The 23,196-nt window shown below is 44.3% G+C and overlaps 1 protein-coding gene across 6 annotated transcripts in view; it reads left to right on the forward strand.

Moving 5' to 3' along the window:
- Positions 1 to 23,196, forward strand: part of LOC139559116 (protein 4.1-like) — a 121,479-nt gene that overhangs the window by 10,235 nt on the left and 88,048 nt on the right. For all 6 annotated transcript variants that reach the window (XM_071374840.1, XM_071374842.1, XM_071374841.1 and 3 more), the window contains exons 2-5: positions 588 to 994; positions 10,038 to 10,325; positions 12,759 to 12,863; positions 22,859 to 22,901. In XM_071374840.1, the coding sequence (XP_071230941.1) occupies positions 588 to 994; positions 10,038 to 10,325; positions 12,759 to 12,863; positions 22,859 to 22,901 (843 nt within the window). The remainder of the gene's footprint in view (positions 1 to 587; positions 995 to 10,037; positions 10,326 to 12,758; positions 12,864 to 22,858; positions 22,902 to 23,196) is intronic.

The raw sequence follows: 23,196 nt of genomic DNA on the forward strand, positions 1-23,196 counted from the left end.
TGTATGTCCCTCTCGTCTGTCGCTCTCTCTCTGTATGTCTCTCTCGTCTGTCTCTCTCTGTCTGTCTCTCTCTCTCTGTCTCTCGTCTTTCACTCTCTGTCTTTCACTCTCTTGTCTTTCACTCTCTGTCTGTCTCTCTCTTGTCTCTCGCTCTCTGTGTCTCTCTGTGTCTCTCTGTCTCGTCTCTCTCTCTCTACACCGTATTGACTAAGGAGGAGCAGAATCAGCAGCTTACATGACCCTGCTGAAGAGAGACATGCTGTTTCTCTGTCTTCTTCCTGTGTAAATAGGATCGTTAGGAACGTCCCCTGCCTTCTGTCGTTCTACTCTCCCTTGTGCTTGTGTGTGTGTTAAGTGTGTGTGTGCGCATGCGTGTGTGTTAAAAGTGTGTCCATTCAAAGGACAAATACAGAGTCACAATAAGAATCTGCTAGAAACAAGGAAGAGGCTAGACGGCATACTACCTTACCTGTAGTGTAATGACTATGTTACCAACATTTGAATAACATAGGCTCCAATCCCAGGTAAACTACCTGACCAAATCTCTTCATAACGGACTATTTACCCTGGTTGTTTTCCCCATGCAGCTGTTGCCATGACGACAGACGAGGCGACAGAGCGACAGCAGCAAAAGAAGCCCGGCCAGCAGGAGGCAGAGCAGCATCAGGCCGCGCCCCCTGACCACGGGCCCTCTGAGTCCCAGGCTTCCAGCACTCCCGTCACCTCGACCCACAGCCCCGGCTCGCCCTCCTCACCCCAGCAGGAGGTGCAGCTGAGACCCCGCCAGCGCACCTCGGCCGGCCGTGGCCTCTCGCGACTCTTCTCCTCTTTCCTGAAGAGGAGGTCTCAGTGCGAGGGGGACGGGGGAGAGAAGGGGGAGAAAGGAAGGGACGGGGAAGAAGCCAAGGCGCCCATCGCTGACTGTGAGCCGGAGCTCAGGATCGAAGGCGATCAGAACCTCGACCTGCACTCACTCAGCAGCAACGAGGCTCAGGTGAGAGCCTATCACTCCTGCTACGCTGTCATACTGGGACTGTGTGTTGTTGTAGGTGTAACGGATGTGAAATGGCTAGCTAGTCTTGAAGGAGTTCCCACATATGCTGAGCACTTGTTTGCTGCTTTTCCTTCACTCTGCGGTCCAACTCATCCCAATCCATCTCAATTGGGTTGAGGTCAGGTGATTGTGGAGGCCAGGTTTTGATCTCTTCTATTATTCTCTTTTTTTTCTTCTTTTTTTTTAATGTAATGAGTATGTGTGTCCAAACTTTTGACTGGTACTGTACATACATATACAGTTGAAGTCAGAAGTTTACATCCACTTAGGTTGGAGTCATTAAAACTCGTTTTTCAACCACTCCACAAATTTCTTGTTAACAAACTATAGTTTTGGCATGTCGGTTAGGACATCTACTTTGTGCATGACACAAGTAATTTTAATTTTAAGTAATACATGACTTTAACCCGTTTTATAGGAGATTCCCCAAAATTGAAATCTTCCAGGCATTTATATATTAACTCCAGCCGTACTTTATCAAAAGCCTTTTCAAAGTCAGCTATGAATAGCAGGACTGGTATCCCAGATTTTTCATGGTGTTCTATTATTTCCAATATATCGTCCATGTAAAATACCTTTCTGATTAGAATGAATAATATCTGACAATAGCTTTTTAATTCTATGCACTATATATTTTGCTAGACTGGCTTTTTGCGTACAATGCCATCTGAAAGTATTCAGACACCTTGACTTTTTCCACATTTTGTTACGTTACAGCCTTATTCTAAAATGTAATTAATTAATTATTTTCCTCATTAATCTACACACAATACCCCATAATGACAAAGCAAAAACAGGTTTTTATAAATGTTTACAAATATATAAAAAATGAAAAACATAAATACCGTATTTACATAATTATTCTGAGCCTTTGCTATGAGACTCAAAATTGAGCTCAGGTGCATCCTGTTTCCATTGATCTTCCTTGAGATGTTTCTCCAACTTGATTGGAGTCCCCCTGTGGTAAATTCAATTGATTGGACATGATTTGGACAGGCACACACCTGTCTATATAAGGTCCCACAGTTGACAGTGCATGTCAAAGGAAAAACCAAGCCATGAGGTCGAAGGAATTGTCCTTAGAGCTCCGAGACAGGATTGTGTCACTCTAACAGAGCTCCAGATTTCCTCTATGGAGATGGGAGAACCTTTTAGAAGGATAACTATCTCTGCAGCACTCCACCAATCAGGCATTTACGGTAGAGTGGCCAGATGGAAGTCACTCTTCAGTAAAAGGCACATGCCAGCCCGCTTGGAGTTTGCCAAAAGGCACTTAAATCTCTCAGACCATGAGAAACAAGATTCTCTGGTGTGATGAAACCTGGATTGAATTCTTTGGCCTGAATGCCAAGTGTCACGCCTGGAGGAATCCTGGCACCATCCCTACGTTGAAGCATGGTGGTGGCAGCATCATGCTGTGGGGATGTTTTTCAGGGACTGGGAGACTAGACAGGATTGAGGGAAATATGAATGGAGCAAAGCTCAGGTGAGAGCCTATCACTCCTGCTACGCTGTCATACTGGGACTGTGTGTTGTTGTAGGTGTAACGGATGTGAAATGGCTAGCTAGTTAGCGGGTACGCGCTAGTAGCGTTTCAATCAGTTACGTCACTTGCTCTGAGACTTAAGTAGGGTTTCCCCTTGCTCTGCAAGGGCCGTGGCCTTTGTGGAGCGATGGGTAACGATGCTTCGTGGGCGACCGTTGTTGATGTGTGCAGAGGGTCCCTGGTTCGCGCCCGTGTCGGGGCGAGGGGACGGTCTAAAGTTATACTGTTACATTGATGCTGTTGACCCGGATCACTGGTTGCTGCGGAAAAGGATGAGGTTGAAAGGGGGGTGAGTGTAACGGATGTGAAATGGCTAGCTAGTTAGCGGGTACGCGCTAGTAGCGTTTCAATCAGTTACGTCACTTGCTCTGAGACTTAAGTAGGGTTTCCCCTTGCTCTGCAAGGGCCGTGGCCTTTGTGGAGCGATGGGTAACGATGCTTCGTGGGCGACCGTTGTTGATGTGTGCAGAGGGTCCCTGGTTCGCGCCCGTGTCGGGGCGAGGGGACGGTCTAAAGTTATACTGTTACATTGATGCTGTTGACCCGGATCACTGGTTGCTGCGGAAAAGGATGAGGTTGAAAGGGGGGTGAGTGTAACGGATGTGAAATGGCTAGCTAGTTAGCGGGTACGCGCTAGTAGCGTTTCAATCAGTTACGTCACTTGCTCTGAGACTTAAGTAGGGTTTCCCCTTGCTCTGCAAGGGCCGTGGCCTTTGTGGAGCGATGGGTAACGATGCTTCGTGGGCGACCGTTGTTGATGTGTGCAGAGGGTCCCTGGTTCGCGCCCGTGTCGGGGCGAGGGGACGGTTTAAAGTTATACTGTTACATAGGGTTAGGCTTGACGAGGACATGTTTAATAGCAGTGTGTGTGGTTGAGGACTCTTAGCTACTGCTTAGCTAGAGTGCAAAATGATGTTGATTTTAGTCTGAACTGATGAATGTGCTCTTCAGTGGTAAGTGTTTTGTGCTGGATTACAGTGCTCTGAATTACAGTACTCTGGATTACAGTACTCTGGATTACAGTACTCTGAATTATAGTACTCTGAATTACAGTACTCTGGATTACAGTACTCTGAATTACAGTACTCTGAATTACAGTAGTCTGAATTACAGTAGTCTGAATTACAGTAGTCTTCAAACTGCTATGTGAAGTGATTAAGAACAGACATGCATGAATGAGTAATGATTGTTGTGTTTGTGATGTGGCTTCATGAAAGCCTTTCCTTTGGTTCCTTTTGTTCCTTCTCTACATAGGATTTCATTTCGGCCTCAAAGCACAAAGTTATGGCAATATATAGTCACAATAGTGAGGATATATAGTCACAATAGTGAGGATATATAGTCACAATAGTGAGGATATATAGTCACAATAGTGAGGCTAAATAGTCACAACAGGGAGGCTAAATAGTCACAATAGTGAGTATATATAGTCACAATAGTGATGATATATAGTCACAATAGTGAGTATATATAGTCACAATAGTGAGGATATATAGTCACAATAGTGAGGATATATAGTCACAATAGTGAGGATATATAGTCACAATAGTGAGGATATATAGTCACAATAGTGAGGATATATAGTCACAATAGTGATGATATATAGTCACAATAGTGAGGATATATAGTCACAATAGTGAGGATATATAGTCACAATAGTGAGGATATATAGTCACAATAGTGAGGATATATAGTCACAATAGTGATGATATATAGTAGGGATGCACGATATATCGGTGAACATATCGGATCGGATGTCTAGTTTAACGCCCGATGTGCAAAACCGATATCAAAGCTGGCGTGCATACCTATATAACGTAGGTACATGACGTAATGACGCCACGTAAAATTTTGCGCTAGACGTAAAACACAGCATTCCTAACCTAGCCCACAATGTCTCTGTCATGGGTGATGTTGGCTTTCGCCGACTGGTCGAGCACCGGTTAACACTGCCAAGTGCGCTATTTTTCCGATGTTGTCCTACTAGAGTTACACAGTAATTCTGCCTTTTGCACACATTGTATATAGATTCTCTTTTTTTCTACCGTGTTATTGACTTGTTTATTGTTTACTCCATGTGTAACTCTGTGTTGTTGTCTGTTCACACTGCTATGCTTTATCTTGGCCAGGTCACAGTTGTAAATGAGAACTTGTTCTCAACTAGCCTACCTGGTTAAATAAAGGTGAAAAATAATAATAGCGTCACTGCTATTAGCTTCACGACATACATACTATGGAACGTCATTTGGGTCTTTGTGTGTCAAAAAAGATACAGTAGCACTGTCAAAGCTGTACAAAAAAGTCTGCAAACACCGGCCATGAATTATGTGTTTACGGTACCGCGTTGGTAATAAAGAATAATTTGTTCGACTGCAACTTCTGGGGTAGCTAGCTTTAGCTTGGTACCTAGCTAGCACCAATACAACCAGCCTGAAAACAATGACCAGTAAAAACTGCAGTCATTTTCATTATTCTTAGCAATGATTTAGGAATCCTTGTAAGTATTAGTTAGGTTGCCACTTGTTGTTCGCCTATTGAAATTGAACTTCAGTTCATGAAAATAAATAGCAAGCCAGCTACTTAACCCTGTTGCCCAAAGCTAACGTTATAAGCAGCCATCTAGCTTCATCTCGCTAGTGAGGCTCGACCGGACCGGGTTATGTGTTGTGAAGCTAGCCACAATAAAGATTAGACACAATGGTGGAATTTGCGGTTTGCCTTCAAAATAAAAGTATGTCATTGACAGTGATGCAAATGAATACAAATAGTAGAATTATGTCATACTTTTATTTTGAAGGCAAACCCCAAAGTCCACTATTGTGGCTAATCCTTGTTGTGGCTAGCTTCACATAGATGGGTCCGACCACCATTAATCAAATAAGAACTGTCTTATAAATTAGAGTTATTTTAGATGATGACACCTAGCTATAAGGTCAGCAAGCTAACTATAGCTACTGAAACAGATGTCGTTTTACTAGGTTTTTGGGGAAGAACATCGTTTGCATCCATGAGCTAGCTAGCTTTTTTTATGACCAGCACTGTAGGTGGGCGAGACTTTACCAGCATCATAGCATACGTATCGATGAATCGTTGTGACATATGAAATACGAGTGATAGTGTAATCAATGTGTAATTACTACGTAAAAAAATGATGAACGAGTTAAATTATAATGTGACGTGCAGTCATATTCAGGTCCTGATTGACAAGTCAAATAGTGTTATTTGACACGTTAAATAGTGTATTTTTTGACACGCAAAGACCAAACGGCGTTCCATAGAAATCTTGGTTGGGAATGAAATGACTGAACAACGAAACAGCACAGCAAGTAGGTGAAAGAAATAGGTTTTGCTTATGTTTTACTGGTAATGGGGACATACGGGGACATACGTAACAAAATAACTTTTTGGTCAGTGTGGTGTGTGTATGTGTGTGTGTAACCTTTATTTAACTAGGCAAGTCAGTTAAGAATAAATTCTTATTTATAATGACGGCCTACCCCAGCCAAACCCAGACGTCGCTGGGCCACTTGTGCGATGCCCTATGGGACTCCCAATCACGGCCGGATGTGATACAGCCTAGATTCGAACCAGGGACTGTAGTGATGCCTCTTGCACTGAGATGCAGTGCCCTAGACCGCTATGTCCATGTGTGTGTGTTAACTATTTAACTATGTGTTTGGGGGGGGGATGAGAGGAGAGAGATGTGTTGATAGAGGGGAGACAGATGGCGTCGGAATGTGTTGGGGGGGGGATGAGAGGAGAGCCATGTGTTGATAGAGGGGAGACAGATGGCGTCGGAATGTGTTGGGGGGGGATGAGAGGAGAGAGATGTGTTGATAGAGGGGAGACAGATGGCGTCGGAATGTGTTGGGGGGGGGATGAGAGGAGAGAGATGTGTTGATAGAGGGGAGACAGATGGCGTCGGAATGTGTTGGGGGGGGATGAGAGGAGAGAGATGTGTTGATAGAGGGGAGACAGATGGCGTCGGAATGTGTTGGGGGGGGATGAGAGGAGAGAGATGTGTTGATAGAGGAAAGACAGAAGGCGTCTGTGAATAAGATGAAAGAGGGGTTGAGGTCAGGAGGTGAGGACAGATTCTCTTAAGAGAGTAATACATGTTTGGTGTCCTGTTACCCTCTTTATTAACTTCCTGTAGAGCCATACAATGTAAGGATTGGAGAGAAAGAGGAGTGTCTTAAGTGGGATGTATATAAACTGTGATGTGAGGAATGTCTGATTACAGCTGTACAGAACCTTTGGGAAGAATTAAACTTGGTTAAAGCTTCTCTAGTGTCCGTGAGTTATTTACTCTGAAAAACAAGAACCTAACAATAGTCACAATAGTTAGGACTTTATTCAAACCACTTTCCTATACTTCTACCATGTATTTTATAAAGGGTTACAGACTACAGTAGACTACAACAGTAATACATAAGGGCTCTCCTCTTTGGGTCTAAGTATCCTCTCTCTCTCTCTCTCTCTCTCTCTCTCTCTCTCTCTCTCTCTCTCTCTCTCTCTCTCTCTCTCTCTCTCTCTCTCTCCTCTCTCTCTCTCCTCTCTCTCTCCTCTCTCCTCTCTCTCTCTCTCTCTCTCTCTCTCTCTCTCTCTCTCTCTCTCTCTCTCTCTCTCTCTCTCTCTCTCTCTCTCTCTCTCTCTCTCTCTCTCTCTCTCTCTCTCTCTCTCTCTCTCTCTCTCTCTCTCTCTCTCTCTCTCTCTCTCTCTCTCTCTCTCTCTCTCTCTCTCTCTCTCTCTGCTCTCTGAGGTCATGCCTTTGATAAGGGACTCGTTTAGTGTAAGGAGGCTCCATTCGGCTCCTCTGAAAGGTTTGTCTGAGCTTAGGTAGTCTTTGCCTGGCTGGCGGGCGGGCTGGCTGGTCCCAGTCCAACTAGTTCCCTTCATCTCACTAATCAGTAGTTATTTTAAGACCCTGTTCCTTCCTTCAGTGTCTACAGGGATTTACTTTACTTTTTGCTGTATTGCAACTTTAATTATTCATTGCCAGAGCCTTTGTGTGTGTGTGTGTGTGTGTGTGTGTGTGTGTGTGTGACAAAGCCTTTGTTTAGCTCGCCTGTAGTGAAGTGTAGAGATGCAGAAGCAGAACGGTTGACCTGACTAATAACTTTTGGGTTTGAGCTGAGGGTTAATGGTTTTTAAATGCCTCCAGGTGTGTGGTTGTAAAGGTATCATGTGTTAACGTTGTCTGAGACTGAACAGTGACGGTATAGACGAGCTTACCTATATATACAGTTGAAGTCGGAAGTTTACATACACTCAGGTTGGAGTCATTAAAACTTGTTTTTCAACCACTCCACAAATGTCTTGTTAACAAACTATAGTTTTGGCAAGTCGGTTAGGACATCTACTTTGTGCATGACACAAGTAATTTTTCCAACAATTGTTTACAGACAGATTATTTAACTTATAATTCACTGTATTCCAGTGGGTCAGAAGTTTACATACACTAAGTTGACTGTGCCTTTAAACAGCTTGGAAAATTCCAGAAAATTATGTTATGGCTTTAGAAGCCTCTCATAGACTAATTGAGATCATTTGAGTCAATTGGAGGTGTATCTGTGGATGTATTTCAAGGCCTACCTTCAAACTCAGTGCCTCTTTGCTTGACATCATGGGAAAATCAAAAGAAATCAGCCAAGACCTCAGAAAAAAAAGTGTAGACTTCCACAAGTCTGGTTCATCCTTGGGAGCAATTTCCAAACGCCTGAAGGTACCACGTTCATCTGTACAAACAATAGTACACAAGTATAAACACCATGGGACCACGCAGCCGTCATTCCGCTCAAGAAGAAGACGCGTTCTGTCTCCTAGAGAGATGAACGTACTTTGGTGCGAAAAGTGCAAGTCAATCCCAGAACAACAGCAAAGGACCTTGTGAAGATGCTGGAGGAAACGGGTACAAACGTATCTATATCCACAGTAGAACGAGTCCTACATCGACATAACCTGAAAGGCCGTTCAGCAAGGAAGAAGCCACTACTCCAAAACCGCCATAAAAAAGCCAGACTACGGTTTGCAACTGCACATGGGGACGAAGATTGTACATTTGGAGAAATGTCCTCTGGTTTGATGAAACAAAAATAGAACTGTTTGGTCATAATGACCATCGTTATGTTTGGAGGAAAAAGGGGGAGGTTTGCAAGCCGAAGAACACCATCCCAACCGTGAAGCACAGGGGTGGCCGCGTCATGTTGTGGGGGTGCTTTGCTGCAGGAGGGACTGGTGCACTTCACATAATAGATGGCATCATGAGGTGGGAAAATGATGTGGACATATTGAAGCAACATCTCAAGACATCAGTCAAGAAGTGAAAGCTTGGTCGCAAATGGGTCTTCTAAATAGACAATGACCGCAAGCATACTTCCAAAGTTGTGGCAAAATGGCTTAAGGCCAACAAAGTCAAGGTATTGGAGTGGCCATCACAAAGCCCTGACCTCAATCCTACAGAAAATTTGTGGGCAGAACCGAAAAAGTGTGTGCGAGCAAGGAGGCCTACAAACCTGACTCGGTTACACCAGCTCTGTCAGGAGGAATGGGCCAAAATTCACCCAACTTATTGGGGGGGGATGAGAGGAGAGCCATGTTATTGTGGGAAGCTTGTGGAAGGCTACCTGAAACGTTTTACCCAAGTTAAACAATTTAAAGGCAATGCACCAAATACTAATTGAGTGTATGTAAACTCCTGACCCACTGGGAATGTGATGAAAGAAATAAAAGCTGGAATAAATCATTTTCTCTACTATTATTCTGACATTTTACATTCTTAAAATAAAGTGGTGATCCTAACTGACCTAAGACAGGGTAATTTTTACTAGGATTAAAAATGTCAGGAATTGTGAAAACTGAGTTTAAATGTATTTGGCTGAGGTGTATGTAAACTTCTGACTTCAACTGTATCAATATCATGTCTTTGTCGTTTGTAAAGCTGTTTGTTCTGTGGAGCTTTAAGATGTTTGTTCTGTGGAGCTTTAAGATGTTTGTTCTGTGGAGCTTTAAGATGTTTGTTCTGTGGAGCTTTAAGATGTTTGTTCTGTGGAGCTTTAAGATGTTTGTTCTGTGGAGCTTTAAGATGTTTGTTCTGTGGAGCTTTAAGATGTTTGTTCTGTGGAGCTTTAAGATGTTTGTTCTGTGGAGCTTTAAGATGTTTGTTCTGTGGAGCTTTAAGATGTTTGTTCTGTGGAGCTTTAAGATGTTTGTTCTGTGGAGCTTTAAGCTGTTTGTTCTGTGGAGCTTTAAGATGTTTGTTCTGTGGAGCTTTAAGCTGTTTGTTCTGTGGAGCTTTAAGATGTTTGTTCTGTGGAGCTTTAAGCGAGGATGTCTTCCACACAGATGCAAATGTGTCCATGTATGTGTTTTTGGAATGAATATAAAATGGAATGTGTTAAAAATGTGTCTTGTGTCTTTTTCCTCCAACCTGTCCAGGTAGACCAGAAGGAAGACCCAGACACTGAGAAAGATTCTGAGGACGAGGGGGGAGAGAAAAACGAGGAGAAAAGAGAAGAGGACAGTGCCCAGGAGAAGGAGAAAAAGGAGGAGGGCCCAGAGGGAGAGGGAGAAGGAAGAGAGGGCGAGGAGGGGGAGGGAGAGAAAGGGCTAAAGGAGAAGACAGCAGAGGAAGACGCTCAACCTCCTAAGGCTCCCCGTCGACCCAGGATCATGCAAATTAAAGTTACACTGCTGGACGACACTCTATTTGAGTGTGAGCTGGATGTAAGTCCCAATATTACCAAATCATTCTTTATTATAGCTGGAATCCGAGGATACATAGCCTGGGGGACCCAGGACGGTTTGTGCTGTCTTGCCAAATTCTATATACTTGTCAGATTTTTTCATACAGTACCAGTCAAAAGGTTGGACACGCTATGAAATAACACATATGGAATCATGTAGTAACCAAAACGATTTGTTAAACAAATCAAAATCTATTTTATATTTGAGATTTTTCAAAGTAGCCACCCTTTGCCATGATGACAGCTTTGCACACTCATTCTCTCAACCAGCTTCACCTGGAATGCTTTTCTAACAGTCTTGAAGGAGTTCCCACATATGCTGAGCACTTGTTTGCTGCTTTTCCTTCACTCTGCGGTCCAACTCATCCCAATCCATCTCAATTGGGTTGAGGTCAGGTGATTGTGGAGGCCAGGTTTTGATCTCTTCTATTATTCTCTTTTTTTTCTTCTTTTTTTTTAATGTAATGAGTATGTGTGTCCAAACTTTTGACTGGTACTGTACATACATATACAGTTGAAGTCAGAAGTTTACATACACTTAGGTTGGAGTCATTAAAACTCGTTTTTCAACCACTCCAAAAAATTCTTGTTAACAAACTATAGTTTTGGCATGTCGGTTAGGACATCTACTTTGTGCATGACACAAGTAATTTTAATTTTAAGTAATACATGACTTTAACCCGTTTTATAGGAGATTCCCCAAAATTGAAATCTTCCAGGCATTTATATATTAACTCCAGCCGTACTTTATCAAAAGCCTTTTCAAAGTCAGCTATGAATAGCAGGACTGGTATCCCAGATTTTTCATGGTGTTCTATTATTTCCAATATATCGTCCATGTAAAATACCTTTCTGATTAGAATGAATAATATCTGACAATAGCTTTTTAATTCTATGCACTATATATTTTGCTAGACTGGCTTTTTGCGTACAATGCCATCTGAAAGTATTCAGACACCTTGACTTTTTCCACATTTTGTTACGTTACAGCCTTATTCTAAAATGTAATTAATTAATTATTTTCCTCATTAATCTACACACAATACCCCATAATGACAAAGCAAAAACAGGTTTTTATAAATGTTTACAAATATATAAAAAATGAAAAACATAAATACCGTATTTACATAATTATTCTGAGCCTTTGCTATGAGACTCAAAATTGAGCTCAGGTGCATCCTGTTTCCATTGATCTTCCTTGAGATGTTTCTCCAACTTGATTGGAGTCCCCCTGTGGTAAATTCAATTGATTGGACATGATTTGGACAGGCACACACCTGTCTATATAAGGTCCCACAGTTGACAGTGCATGTCAAAGGAAAAACCAAGCCATGAGGTCGAAGGAATTGTCCTTAGAGCTCCGAGACAGGATTGTGTCACTCTAACAGAGCTCCAGATTTCCTCTATGGAGATGGGAGAACCTTTTAGAAGGATAACTATCTCTGCAGCACTCCACCAATCAGGCATTTACGGTAGAGTGGCCAGATGGAAGTCACTCTTCAGTAAAAGGCACATGCCAGCCCGCTTGGAGTTTGCCAAAAGGCACTTAAATCTCTCAGACCATGAGAAACAAGATTCTCTGGTGTGATGAAACCTGGATTGAATTCTTTGGCCTGAATGCCAAGTGTCACGCCTGGAGGAATCCTGGCACCATCCCTACGTTGAAGCATGGTGGTGGCAGCATCATGCTGTGGGGATGTTTTTCAGGGACTGGGAGACTAGACAGGATTGAGGGAAATATGAATGGAGCAAAGTACAGAGAGACCCTTGATGAAAACCTGCTCCAGAGTGCTCAGGACCTCAGACTGGGGCGAAGGTTCACCTTCCAACAGGACAACAACCCTAAGCACACAGCCAAGACAACACAGGAGTGGCTTCAGGACAAGTCTCTGAATGTCCTTGAGTGGCCCAGCCAGAGTCCAGACTTGAACCCGATCAAACATCTCTGGAGAGACTTGAAAATAGCTGTGCAATGACGCTACCCATCCAACCTGACAGAGCTTGAGAGGATCTGCAGAGAAGGGGAGAAACTCCCCATATACAGGTGCCAAGCTTGTAGCGTCATACCCAAGAAGACTCGAGGCTGTATTCGCTGTCAAAGGTGCTTCAACAAAGTACTGAGTAAAAAGGGTCTGAATACTTATGTAAATGTGATATTTCAGTTAATTTTTAATTGATTTTTTTATACAACTTGTTTTTGCTTTGCTTTGTCTTTATGGGGTATTGTGTGTAGTTTGATGAGGGAAAAAGCAATTTAATCCATTTTAGAATAAAATGTGGAAAAAGTCAACGGGTCAGAATACTTTCAGAAGGCATTGTATCTCTCCTGCTTTTAGAAACATGGCAAATGCCCTACACAGTTAAGGACAGGTTTATTATGGCTCTGTATGACATCTCTCTCTCTTCCCTTTAGAAACATGCCAAAGGAGTGGAGCTGTTCACCAAGGTGTGTGACCACCTCAACCTGCTGGAGAGAGACTACTACGGTCTGGCCATCTGGGAGTCGCCCTCCGTGAAGGTCTGTTGCTCTTAAGTTTCCAAACCTTTTTTCTGCTTTGTTGAGGTTTTCTTTTGAGTTGTCACCTGATTGGCTCAATATCCAGGGGCGCGAGGTGGTTGGAGTTGTCAGGACAGAAATATGAAAAGTTTTATCGGTAGTTTCTTTGAGAAGATGTATAAAGCTGATATAATGTCGCAAAGTTTTGAACTAACTGAGCATAGCTAACTACACCTATTGTCACTTTTGCATTGTCAAACTAACCAAAACTGGCCAACCTGCTGTCACAATGCATTGTCCAACTGTTTAGAACTGGCTAATATAGATGTCACAAAGCATTATTTAGAGCTGAGCATGGCTAGCTCACATAATGTCACAAAGCGAGTATCTAACCAGGGAGAACTGGCTAACATAATGTCATGCAGCATGATCTAACTGGAGATAGCTGGCTAACATAATGTCACAAAGCATGATCTAACTGGGGATTGCTGGCTAAAATAATGTCACAAAGCATTATCTAACTGGAGATAGCTGGCTAACATAATGTCACAAAGCATTATCTAACTGGAGATAGCTGGCTAACATAATGTCACAAAGCATTATCTAACTGGAGATAGCTGGCTAACATAATGTCACAAAGCATTATCTAACTGGGGATAGCTAGCTAACATAATGTCACAAAGCATTATCTAACTGGGGATAGCTGGCTAACATAATGTCACAAAGCATTATCTAACTGGGGATAGCTGGCTAACATAATGTCACAAAGCATTATCTAACTGGGGATAGCTAGCTAACATAATGTCACAAAGCATTATCTAACTGGGGATAGCTGGCTAACATAATGTCACAAAGCATTATCTAACTGGAGATAGCTAGCTAACATAATGTCACAAAGCATTATCTAACTGGGGATAGCTGGCTAACATAATGTCACAAAGCATTATCTAACTGGAGATAGCTGGCTAACATAATGTCACAAAGCATTATCTAACTGGGGATAGCTAGCTAACATAATGTCACAAAGCATTATCTAACTGGGGATAGCTGGCTAACATAATGTCACAAAGCATTATCTAACTGGGGATAGCTGGCTAACATAATGTCACAAAGCATTATCTAACTGGGGATAGCTAGCTAACATAATGTCACAAAGCATTATCTAACTGGGGATAGCTGGCTAACATAATGTCACAAAGCATTATCTAACTGGAGATAGCTGGCTAACATAATGTCACAAAGCATTATCTAACTGGGGATAGCTAGCTAACATAATGTCACAAAGCATTATCTAACTGGGGATAGCTAGCTAACATAATGTCACAAAGCATTATCTAACTGGAGATAGCTGGCTAACATAATGTCACAAAGCATTATCTAACTGGGGATAGCTGGCTAACATAATGTCACAAAGCATTATCTAACTGGGGATAGCTGGCTAACATAATGTCACAAAGCATTATCTAACTGGGGATAGCTAGCTAACATAATGTCACAAAGCATTATCTAACTGGGGATAGCTGGCTAACATAATGTCACAAAGCATTATCTAACTGGAGATAGCTGGCTAACATAATGTCACAAAGCATTATCTAACTGGGGATAGCTGGCTAACATAATGTCACAAAGCATTATCTAACTGGAGATAGCTAGCTAACATAATGTCACAAAGCATTATCTAACTGGGGATAGCTGGCTAACATAATGTCACAAAGCATTATCTAACTGGAGATAGCTGGCTAACATAATGTCACAAAGCATTATCTAACTGGGGATAGCTAGCTAACATAATGTCACAAAGCATTATCTAACTGGGGATAGCTGGCTAACATAATGTCACAAAGCATTATCTAACTGGAGATAGCTGGCTAACATAATGTCACAAAGCATTATCTAACTGGGGATAGCTAGCTAACATAATGTCACAAAGCATTATCTAACTGGGGATAGCTGGCTAACATAATGTCACAAAGCATTATCTAACTGGAGATAGCTGGCTAACATAATGTCACAAAGCATTATCTAACTGGAGATAGCTGGCTAACATAATGTCACAAAGCATTATCTAACTGGAGATAGCTGGCTAACATAATGTCACAAAGCATTATCTAACTGGGGATAGCTAGCTAACATAATGTCACAAAGCATTATCTAACTGGGGATAGCTAGCTAACATAATGTCACAAAGCATTATCTAACTGGAGATAGCTGGCTAACATAATGTCACAAAGCATTATCTAACTGGAGATAGCTAGCTAACAGAGTGTCACAAAGCATCTAACTGGGGATAGTTAGCTAACATAATGTCACAAAGCATTATCTAACTGGAGATAGCTGGCTAACATAATGTCACAAAGCATTATCTAACTGGAGATAGCTGGCTAACATAATGTCACAAAGCATTATCTAACTGGAGATAGCTGGCTAACAGAGTGTCACAAAGCATTATCTAACTGGGGATAGCTAGCTAACATAATGTCACAAAGCATTATCTAACTGGAGATAGCTGGCTAACAGAGTGTCACAAAGCATTATCTAACTGGAGATAGCTGGCTAACAGAGTGTCACAAAGCATTATCTAACTGGAGATAGCTGGCTAACATAATGTCACAAAGCATTATCTAACTGGGGATAGCTGGCTAACATAATGTCACAAAGCATTATCTAACTGGAGATAGCTGGCTAACATAATGTCACAAAGCATTATCTAACTGGGGATAGCTGGCTAACATAATGTCACAAAGCATTATCTAACTGGGGATAGCTAGCTAACATAATGTCACAAAGCATTATCTAACTGGGGATAGCTGGCTAACATAATGTCACAAAGCATTATCTAACTGGGGATAGCTAGCTAACATAATGTCACAAAGCATTATCTAACTGGGGATAGCTAGCTAACAGAGTGTCACAAAGCATTATCTAACTGGGGATAGCTGGCTAACATAATGTCACAAAGCATTATCTAACTGGAGATAGCTGGCTAACAGAGTGTCACAAAGCATTATCTAACTGGAGATAGCTGGCTAACAGAGTGTCACAAAGCATTATCTAACTGGGGATAGCTAGCTAACATTTCACAAAGCATGATGAAAATACACTATGTATACAAAAGTATGTGGACACTCCTTCATATTAGTGGATTCAGCTATTTCAGCCACACCCATTGCTCACAGGTATATATAATCGAGCACACAGCCATGCAATCTCCATCGGGAAACATTGGCAGTAGAATGGCCTTACTGAGGAGCTCAGTGACTTTCAACGTAGCACCGTCATAGGATGCCACCTTTCCAACAAATCAGTTCGTAAAATGTCTTCCCTGCTAGAGCTGACCCCGGTCAACTGTAAGTGCTGTTTTTGTGAAGTGGAAACGTCTAGGAGCAAGAACGTCTCAGCCACGAAGTGCATCTGTCCTCCGTTGCAACACTCACTACCGAGTTCCAAACTGCCTTTGGAAGCAACGTCAGCACAAGAACTGTTCGTCAGGAGCTTCATGAAATGAGTCACAAGCCTAAGCTCAGCATGCGCAATGCCAAGCATCGGCTGGCGTGGTGTAAAGGTCGCCACCATTAGACTCTGGAGCAGTGGAAACGCTTTCTCTGGAGTGATGAATCACGCTTCACAGTCTGGCAGTCCAACGGACGAATCTGGGTTTGGCAGATGCCAGGAGAACGCTACCCTCCCCAATGCATAGTGCCAACTGTAAAGTTTGGTGGAGGAGGAATAATGGTCTGGGGCTGTTTTTCATGGTTCGGGCTCCTTAGTTCCAGTGAAGGGAAATCTTAACGCTACAGCATACAATGACATTCTAGACAATTCTGGGCTTCTCTCCAATGTTGCAACATCTAGTGGAAAGCCTTCCCAGAATAGTGGAGGTTGTTATAGCAGCAAAGGGGTGACCAACTCCATATTAATACCCATGATTTTGGAATGAAATGGTCAATGAGCATTGGTCATGTAGTTTGAGTTTTGAGATTTGAGTTTAGAAAGACTTAAAATTGTCATGAGAGCCAACTAGCTAGCAATCAATGTTTCCAAAAATTACTGTAGCTGGTTAACCTCTCTTTCGTGTCGTCTGAGATTCCCAAAGATTGGAAAGCAGCTGCGGTCATCCCCCTCTTCAAAGGGGGGGACACTCTTGACCCAAACTGCTACAGACCTATTTCTATCATACGTCATTTACAAAATAGCCTCCAATACCCTACTCAATAAATTGGATGCAGTCTATCACAGTGCCATCCGTTTTGTCACCAAAGCCCCATATACTACCCACCACTGCGACCTGTATGCTCTCGTTGGCTGACCCTCGCTTCATACTCGTCGCCAAACCCACTGGCTCCAGGTCATTTAAAAAAACATATATATTCATTTGATAATGCTTTGTGATACACCAGGTTTTATGCTGTTTTAGTCCACAGAACATGACAGTAGAACCTGGTGAACCACATGGGGAAACAATCAAATTAGCCAGCCAACTTCATACTTTTTTGTCCTACCAGATCCTTGATGAGAAGGTTCTAGCTAGTGTATCCCTCTGTCCTTGGACTCTTGTTGGATGTAGTTGTCCGGTTTATCAAGTCCCAGGCTCCCATGACTGTTATGAATATTTATTTACAAGTGAATTACAATTTCCTTTAGCACCATCTGTACCTGATAGAGCAGATCTGCGGAAGTAAGCCGTCTGGCGCGCCAGTCATTGGGAGACTAGAGCAGACCCAGAAGTAAACCGTCTGGCGCGACAGTTATTGGGAGACTAGAGCAGACCCAGAAGTAAACCGTCTGGCGTGACAGTCATTGGGAGACTAGAGCAGACCCAGAAGTAAGCCGTCTGGCGCGACAGTCATTGGGAGACTAGAGCAGAGACAGAAGTAAGCCGTCTGGCGCGACAGTCATTGGGAGACTAGAGCAGACCCAGAAGTAAACCGTCTGGCGCGACAGTTATTGGGAGACTAGAGCAGACCCAGAAGTAAGCCGTCTGGCGTGACAGTCATTGGGAGACTAGAGCAGACCCAGAAGTAAGCCGTCTGGCGTGACAGTCATTGGGAGACTAGAGCAGACCCAGAAGTTAGCCGTCTGGCGTGACAGTCATTGGGAGACTAGAGCAGAACCAGAAGTAAACCGTCTGGCGTGACAGTCATTGGGAGACTAGAGCAGACCCAGAAGTAAGCCGTCTGGCGTGACAGTCATTGGGAGACTAGAGCAGACCCAGAAGTAAACCGTCTGGCGTGACAGTCATTGGGAGACTAGAGCAGACCCAGAAGTAAACCGTCTGGCGTGACAGTCATTGGGAGACTAGAGCAGACCCAGAAGTAAACCGTCTGGCGTGACAGTCATTGGGAGACTAGAGCAGACCCAGAAGTAAACCGTCTGGCGTGACAGTCATTGGGAGACTAGAGCAGACCCAGAAGTAAACCGTCTGGCGTGACAGTCATTGGGAGACTAGAGCAGACCCAGAAGTAAACCGTCTGGCGTGACAGTCATTGGGAGACTAGAGCAGACCCAGAAGTAAACCGTCTGGCGTGACAGTCATTGAGAGACTAGAGCAGACCCAGAAGTAAACCGTCTGGCGTGACAGTCATTGGGAGACTACAGCAGACCCAGAAGTAAGCCGTCTGGCGTGACAGTCATTGGGAGACTAGAGCAGACCCAGAAGTAAACCGTCTGGCGTGACAGTCATTGGGAGACTAGAGCAGACCCAGAAGTAAGCCGTCTGGCGCGACAGTCATTGGGAGACTAGAGCAGAGCCAGAAGTAAGCCGTCTGGCGCGACAGTCATTGGGAGACTAGAGCAGACCCAGAAGTAAACCGTCTGGCGCGACAGTTATTGGGAGACTAGAGCAGACCCAGAAGTAAGCCGTCTGGCGTGACAGTCATTGGGAGACTAGAGCAGACCCAGAAGTAAGCCGTCTGGCGTGACAGTCATTGGGAGACTAGAGCAGACCCAGAAGTTAGCCGTCTGGCGTGACAGTCATTGGGAGACTAGAGCAGAACCAGAAGTAAACCGTCTGGCGTGACAGTCATTGGGAGACTAGAGCAGACCCAGAAGTAAGCCGTCTGGCGTGACAGTCATTGGGAGACTAGAGCAGACCCAGAAGTAAACCGTCTGGCGTGACAGTCATTGGGAGACTAGAGCAGACCCAGAAGTAAACCGTCTGGCGTGACAGTCATTGGGAGACTAGAGCAGACCCAGAAGTAAACCGTCTGGCGTGACAGTCATTGGGAGACTAGAGCAGACCTAGAAGTAAGCCGTCTGGCGTGACAGTCATTGGGAGACTAGAGCAGACCCAGAAGTAAACCGTCTGGCGTGACAGTCATTGGGAGACTAGAGCAGACCCAGAAGTAAACCGTCTGGCGTGACAGTCATTGGGAGACTAGAGCAGACCCAGAAGTAAGCCGTCTGGCGTGACAGTCATTGGGAGACTAGAGCAGACCCAGAAGTAAACCGTCTGGCGTGACAGTTATTGGGAGACTAGAGCAGACCCAGAAGTAAGCCGTCTGGCGTGACAGTCATTGGGAGACTAGAGCAGACCCAGAAGTAAGCCGTCTGGCGTGACAGTCATTGGGAGACTAGAGCAGACCCAGAAGTAAGCCGTCTGGCGTGACAGTCATTGGGAGACTAGAGCAGACCCAGAAGTAAACCGTCTGGCGTGACAGTTATTGGGAGACTAGAGCAGACCCAGAAGTAAGCCGTCTGGCGCGACAGTCATTGGTTAGACTAGAGCAGACCCAGAAGTAAGCCGTCTGGCGCGACAGTCATTGGTTAGACTAGAGCAGACCCAGAAGTAAACCGTCTGGCGCGACAGTCATTGGGAGACTAGAGCAGACCCAGAAGTAAACCGTCTGGCGCGACAGTCATTGGGAGACTAGAGCAGACCCAGAAGTAAGCCGTCTGGCGTGACAGTCATTGGGAGACTAGAGCAGACCCAGAAGTAAGCCGTCTGGCGTGACAGTCATTGGGAGACTAGAGCAGACCCAGAAGTAAACCGTCTGGCGTGACAGTTATTGGGAGACTAGAGCAGACCCAGAAGTAAGCCGTCTGGCGCGACAGTCATTGGTTAGACTAGAGCAGACCCAGAAGTAAGCAGTCTGGCGCGACAGTCATTGGTTAGACTAGAGCAGACCCAGAAGTAAACCGTCTGGCGCGACAGTCATTGGGAGACTAGAGCAGACCCAGAAGTAAACCGTCTGGCGCGACAGTCATTGGGAGACTAGAGCAGACCCAGAAGTAAGCCGTCTGGCGTGACAGTCATTGGGAGACTAGAGCAGACCCAGAAGTTCTGACTGAACACACATTTAAGCGCCCCCAGGACGGTTAGTTTACTTTGTGCTGTTATAATTTCTGCTATGGAACCCTGCGATTTCGTTGGGGCAGTTCCCCCCCGTTGTAAATAGTTGGCAAAGCAGTCCAAGAAATGTTCTCACGGCCTATGCGCCCACGGAGGAGGAGCGGCCGCTGCTGGCGCCCACGGAGGAGGAGCGGCCGCTGCTGGCGGTCACGGAGGAGGAGCGGCCGCTGCTGGTGCCCACGGAGGAGGAGCGGCCGCTGCTGGCGGTCACGGAGGAGGAGCGGCCGCTGCTGGTGCCCACGGAGGAGGAGCGGCCGCTGCTGGCGGTCACGGAGGAGGAGCGGCCGCTGCTGGCGGTCACGGAGGAGGAGCGGCCGCTGCTGGCGGTCACGGAGGAGGAGCGGCCGCTGCTGGCGGTCACGGAGGAGGAGCGGCCGCTGCTGGCGGTCACGGAGGAGGAGCGGCTGCTGCTGGCGCCCACTGAGGAGGAGCGGCTGCTGCTGGCGGTCACGGAGGAGGAGCGGCTGCTGCTGGCGCCCACTGAGGAGGAGCGGCTGCTGCTGGCGGTCACGGAGGAGGAGCGGCTGCTGCTGGCGCCCACTGAGGAGGAGCGGCTGCTGCTGGCGGTCACTGAGGAGCAGAGTAGTAACTAAACAGCTTGTTATGAACACTATATTTTTAAATGGAAAATGTACAAATTTACCACACTATAAGCATTTAAAACCCATGAATTACAGAATATATATATTTAAAAAATTACCAATCACAAGTGGGGTGCCGCCACTAACGCCCTAATCAACGGGTTGACCGGTGAAAAAACATACACAGACCAAAGAAAAGTAAAATATATAATCTAGGCAGTGGAGATAAAATGCGTTTCATGGAAATATGAACAAAGGCGATGTTTCACTCTTTCTAATGTTGGGGTCACTCTAGGAAAAGTCATCAAATTTCAAGTTTAGAAAATATAGTTTAGGGGGTTTTCTCTGCTGTTAAACATAGTGGCTGGTCATTTTTTTGACCCTTAACCCTTGTGTTGTCTTAAGTCACTCTTACTAATGTAACTTTTGTGAGTCACTGTTACTAATATTTCTTCTGTAAGTCACAGTTTACTAATGTAACTTCTGTAAGTCACGTTTACTAATGTAACTTCTGTAAGTCACGTTTACTAATGTAACTTCTGTAAGTCACAGTTTTTTTTATATATTTTTTTTAACCATTATTTAACTAGGCAAGTCAGTTATGAACAAATTCTTAATTACAATGACGACATAGGAACAGTGGGTTAACTACCTTGTTCAGGGGCGGAACGGCAGATTTGTACCTTGTCAGCTCGGGGATTCGATTTAGCAACCTTTCGGTTACTGGCCCAACTGTCACGATCGTCGTAAGAAGCGGACCAAAGCGCAGCGTGGTTAGAATACATTCTTCAATATTTAATGAAGAACATTTAAAACAAACTTACAAAACAAATAAGACGAACGTGACCGCTATATTAACAATGTGCTAACATGCAACATAACATAGACAATAACCCACAACCCACAATACAAAACAGGCTACCTAAATATGGTTCCCAATCAGAGACAACGCAAAACACCTGTCTCTGATTGAGAACCATATCAGGCCAAACACAGAAATAGACAAACTAGACAAACAACATAGAATGCCCACTCAGATCACACCCTGACCAAACAAAACATAAAACATACAAAGCAAACTATGGTCAGGGCGTGACAGTACCCCCCCCTCAAGGTGCGGACTCCGGCCGCAAAACCTGAACCTATAGGGGAGGGTCTGGGTGGGCGTCTATCCGCGGTGGCGGCTCTGGTGCTGGACGTGGCCCCCACTCCACCATAGTCAATCCCCGCAGCAGTGGCTTCTTCCGCGGTGTCCTCCCATGAACACTAGTCTTGTTTAGTGTTTTACGTATTGTAGACTCGTCAACAGAGATGTTAGCATGTTCCAGAGATTTCTGTAAGTCTTCAGCTGACACTCTAGGATTCTTCTTAACCTCATTGAACATTCTGCTCTGTGCTCTTGCAGTCGTCTTTGCAGGATGGCCACTCCTATGAAGACTAGCAACAGTGCTGAACTTTCTCCATTTATAGACAATTTGTCTTATCGTAGACTGATAAACGTCAAGGCTTTTAAAGATACGTTATAACCCTATCCAGCTTTTTGCAATCAACAATTCTTAATCTTATATCATCTGAGATCTCTTTTGTTTGAGGCATGGTTCACATCAGGCAATGCTTCTTGTGAATAGCAAACTCAAATTTTGTGAGTGTTTTTTATATTAGGGCATGGCAGCTCTAACCAACATCTTCAACCTCGTCTTATTGATTGGACTCCAGGTTAGCTAACTCCTGACTCCAATTAGCTTTTGGAGAAGTCATTAGCCTAGGGGTTCACATACTTTTTCCAACCTACACTGTGAATGTTTAAATGATGTATTCAATATAGACAAGAACAATTGTAATAATTAGTGTTATTAGTTGAAGCACACTATGTTTGTCTATTGTTGTGACTTAGATTAAAGATCAGGTCAAATTTGATGACCAATTTATACAGAGATCCATGGAATTCCAAAGTGTTCACATACTTTTTTCTTGCCACTGTAGATACTGTACATAGTTCTTGTATCTGGTGTTTGATGTTCAGTTTTAATCGGAGCAACGTCTGATTCCTTGTTTTGTCTGATGATGTTCCTTCTCATCTTCCACAGACCTGGATGGATTTCACCAAGGAGATCCGCAGGCAGGTTCAAGGTGAGGCTTCTGCTCTGTTCTCATTGTGTAGGGCCTCTATCTTGTAACCTCTTGCTAAATTCATGGTAATTATACCGTGGGTGCTTTAGTAAATTTCCTCCAGTGTCAGGCAGTGCGCTCTGGGCCTTTCGTAAGTTCAGAGCGTTTCTCTCTCGCAGCGCTCAGAGAGCGCACACTGGGGCGTTCTGATCGCACCCTGGGGTGTTCTGATCTCACCCTGGGGCGTTCTGATCTCACCCTGGGGCGTTCTGATCTCACCCTGGGGCGTTCTGATCGCACCCTGGGGTGTTCTGAT

The sequence above is a fragment of the Salvelinus alpinus genome, chromosome 29, assembly GCF_045679555.1.
Source record: "Salvelinus alpinus chromosome 29, SLU_Salpinus.1, whole genome shotgun sequence".
Lineage (NCBI taxonomy): Eukaryota > Metazoa > Chordata > Actinopteri > Salmoniformes > Salmonidae > Salvelinus > Salvelinus alpinus.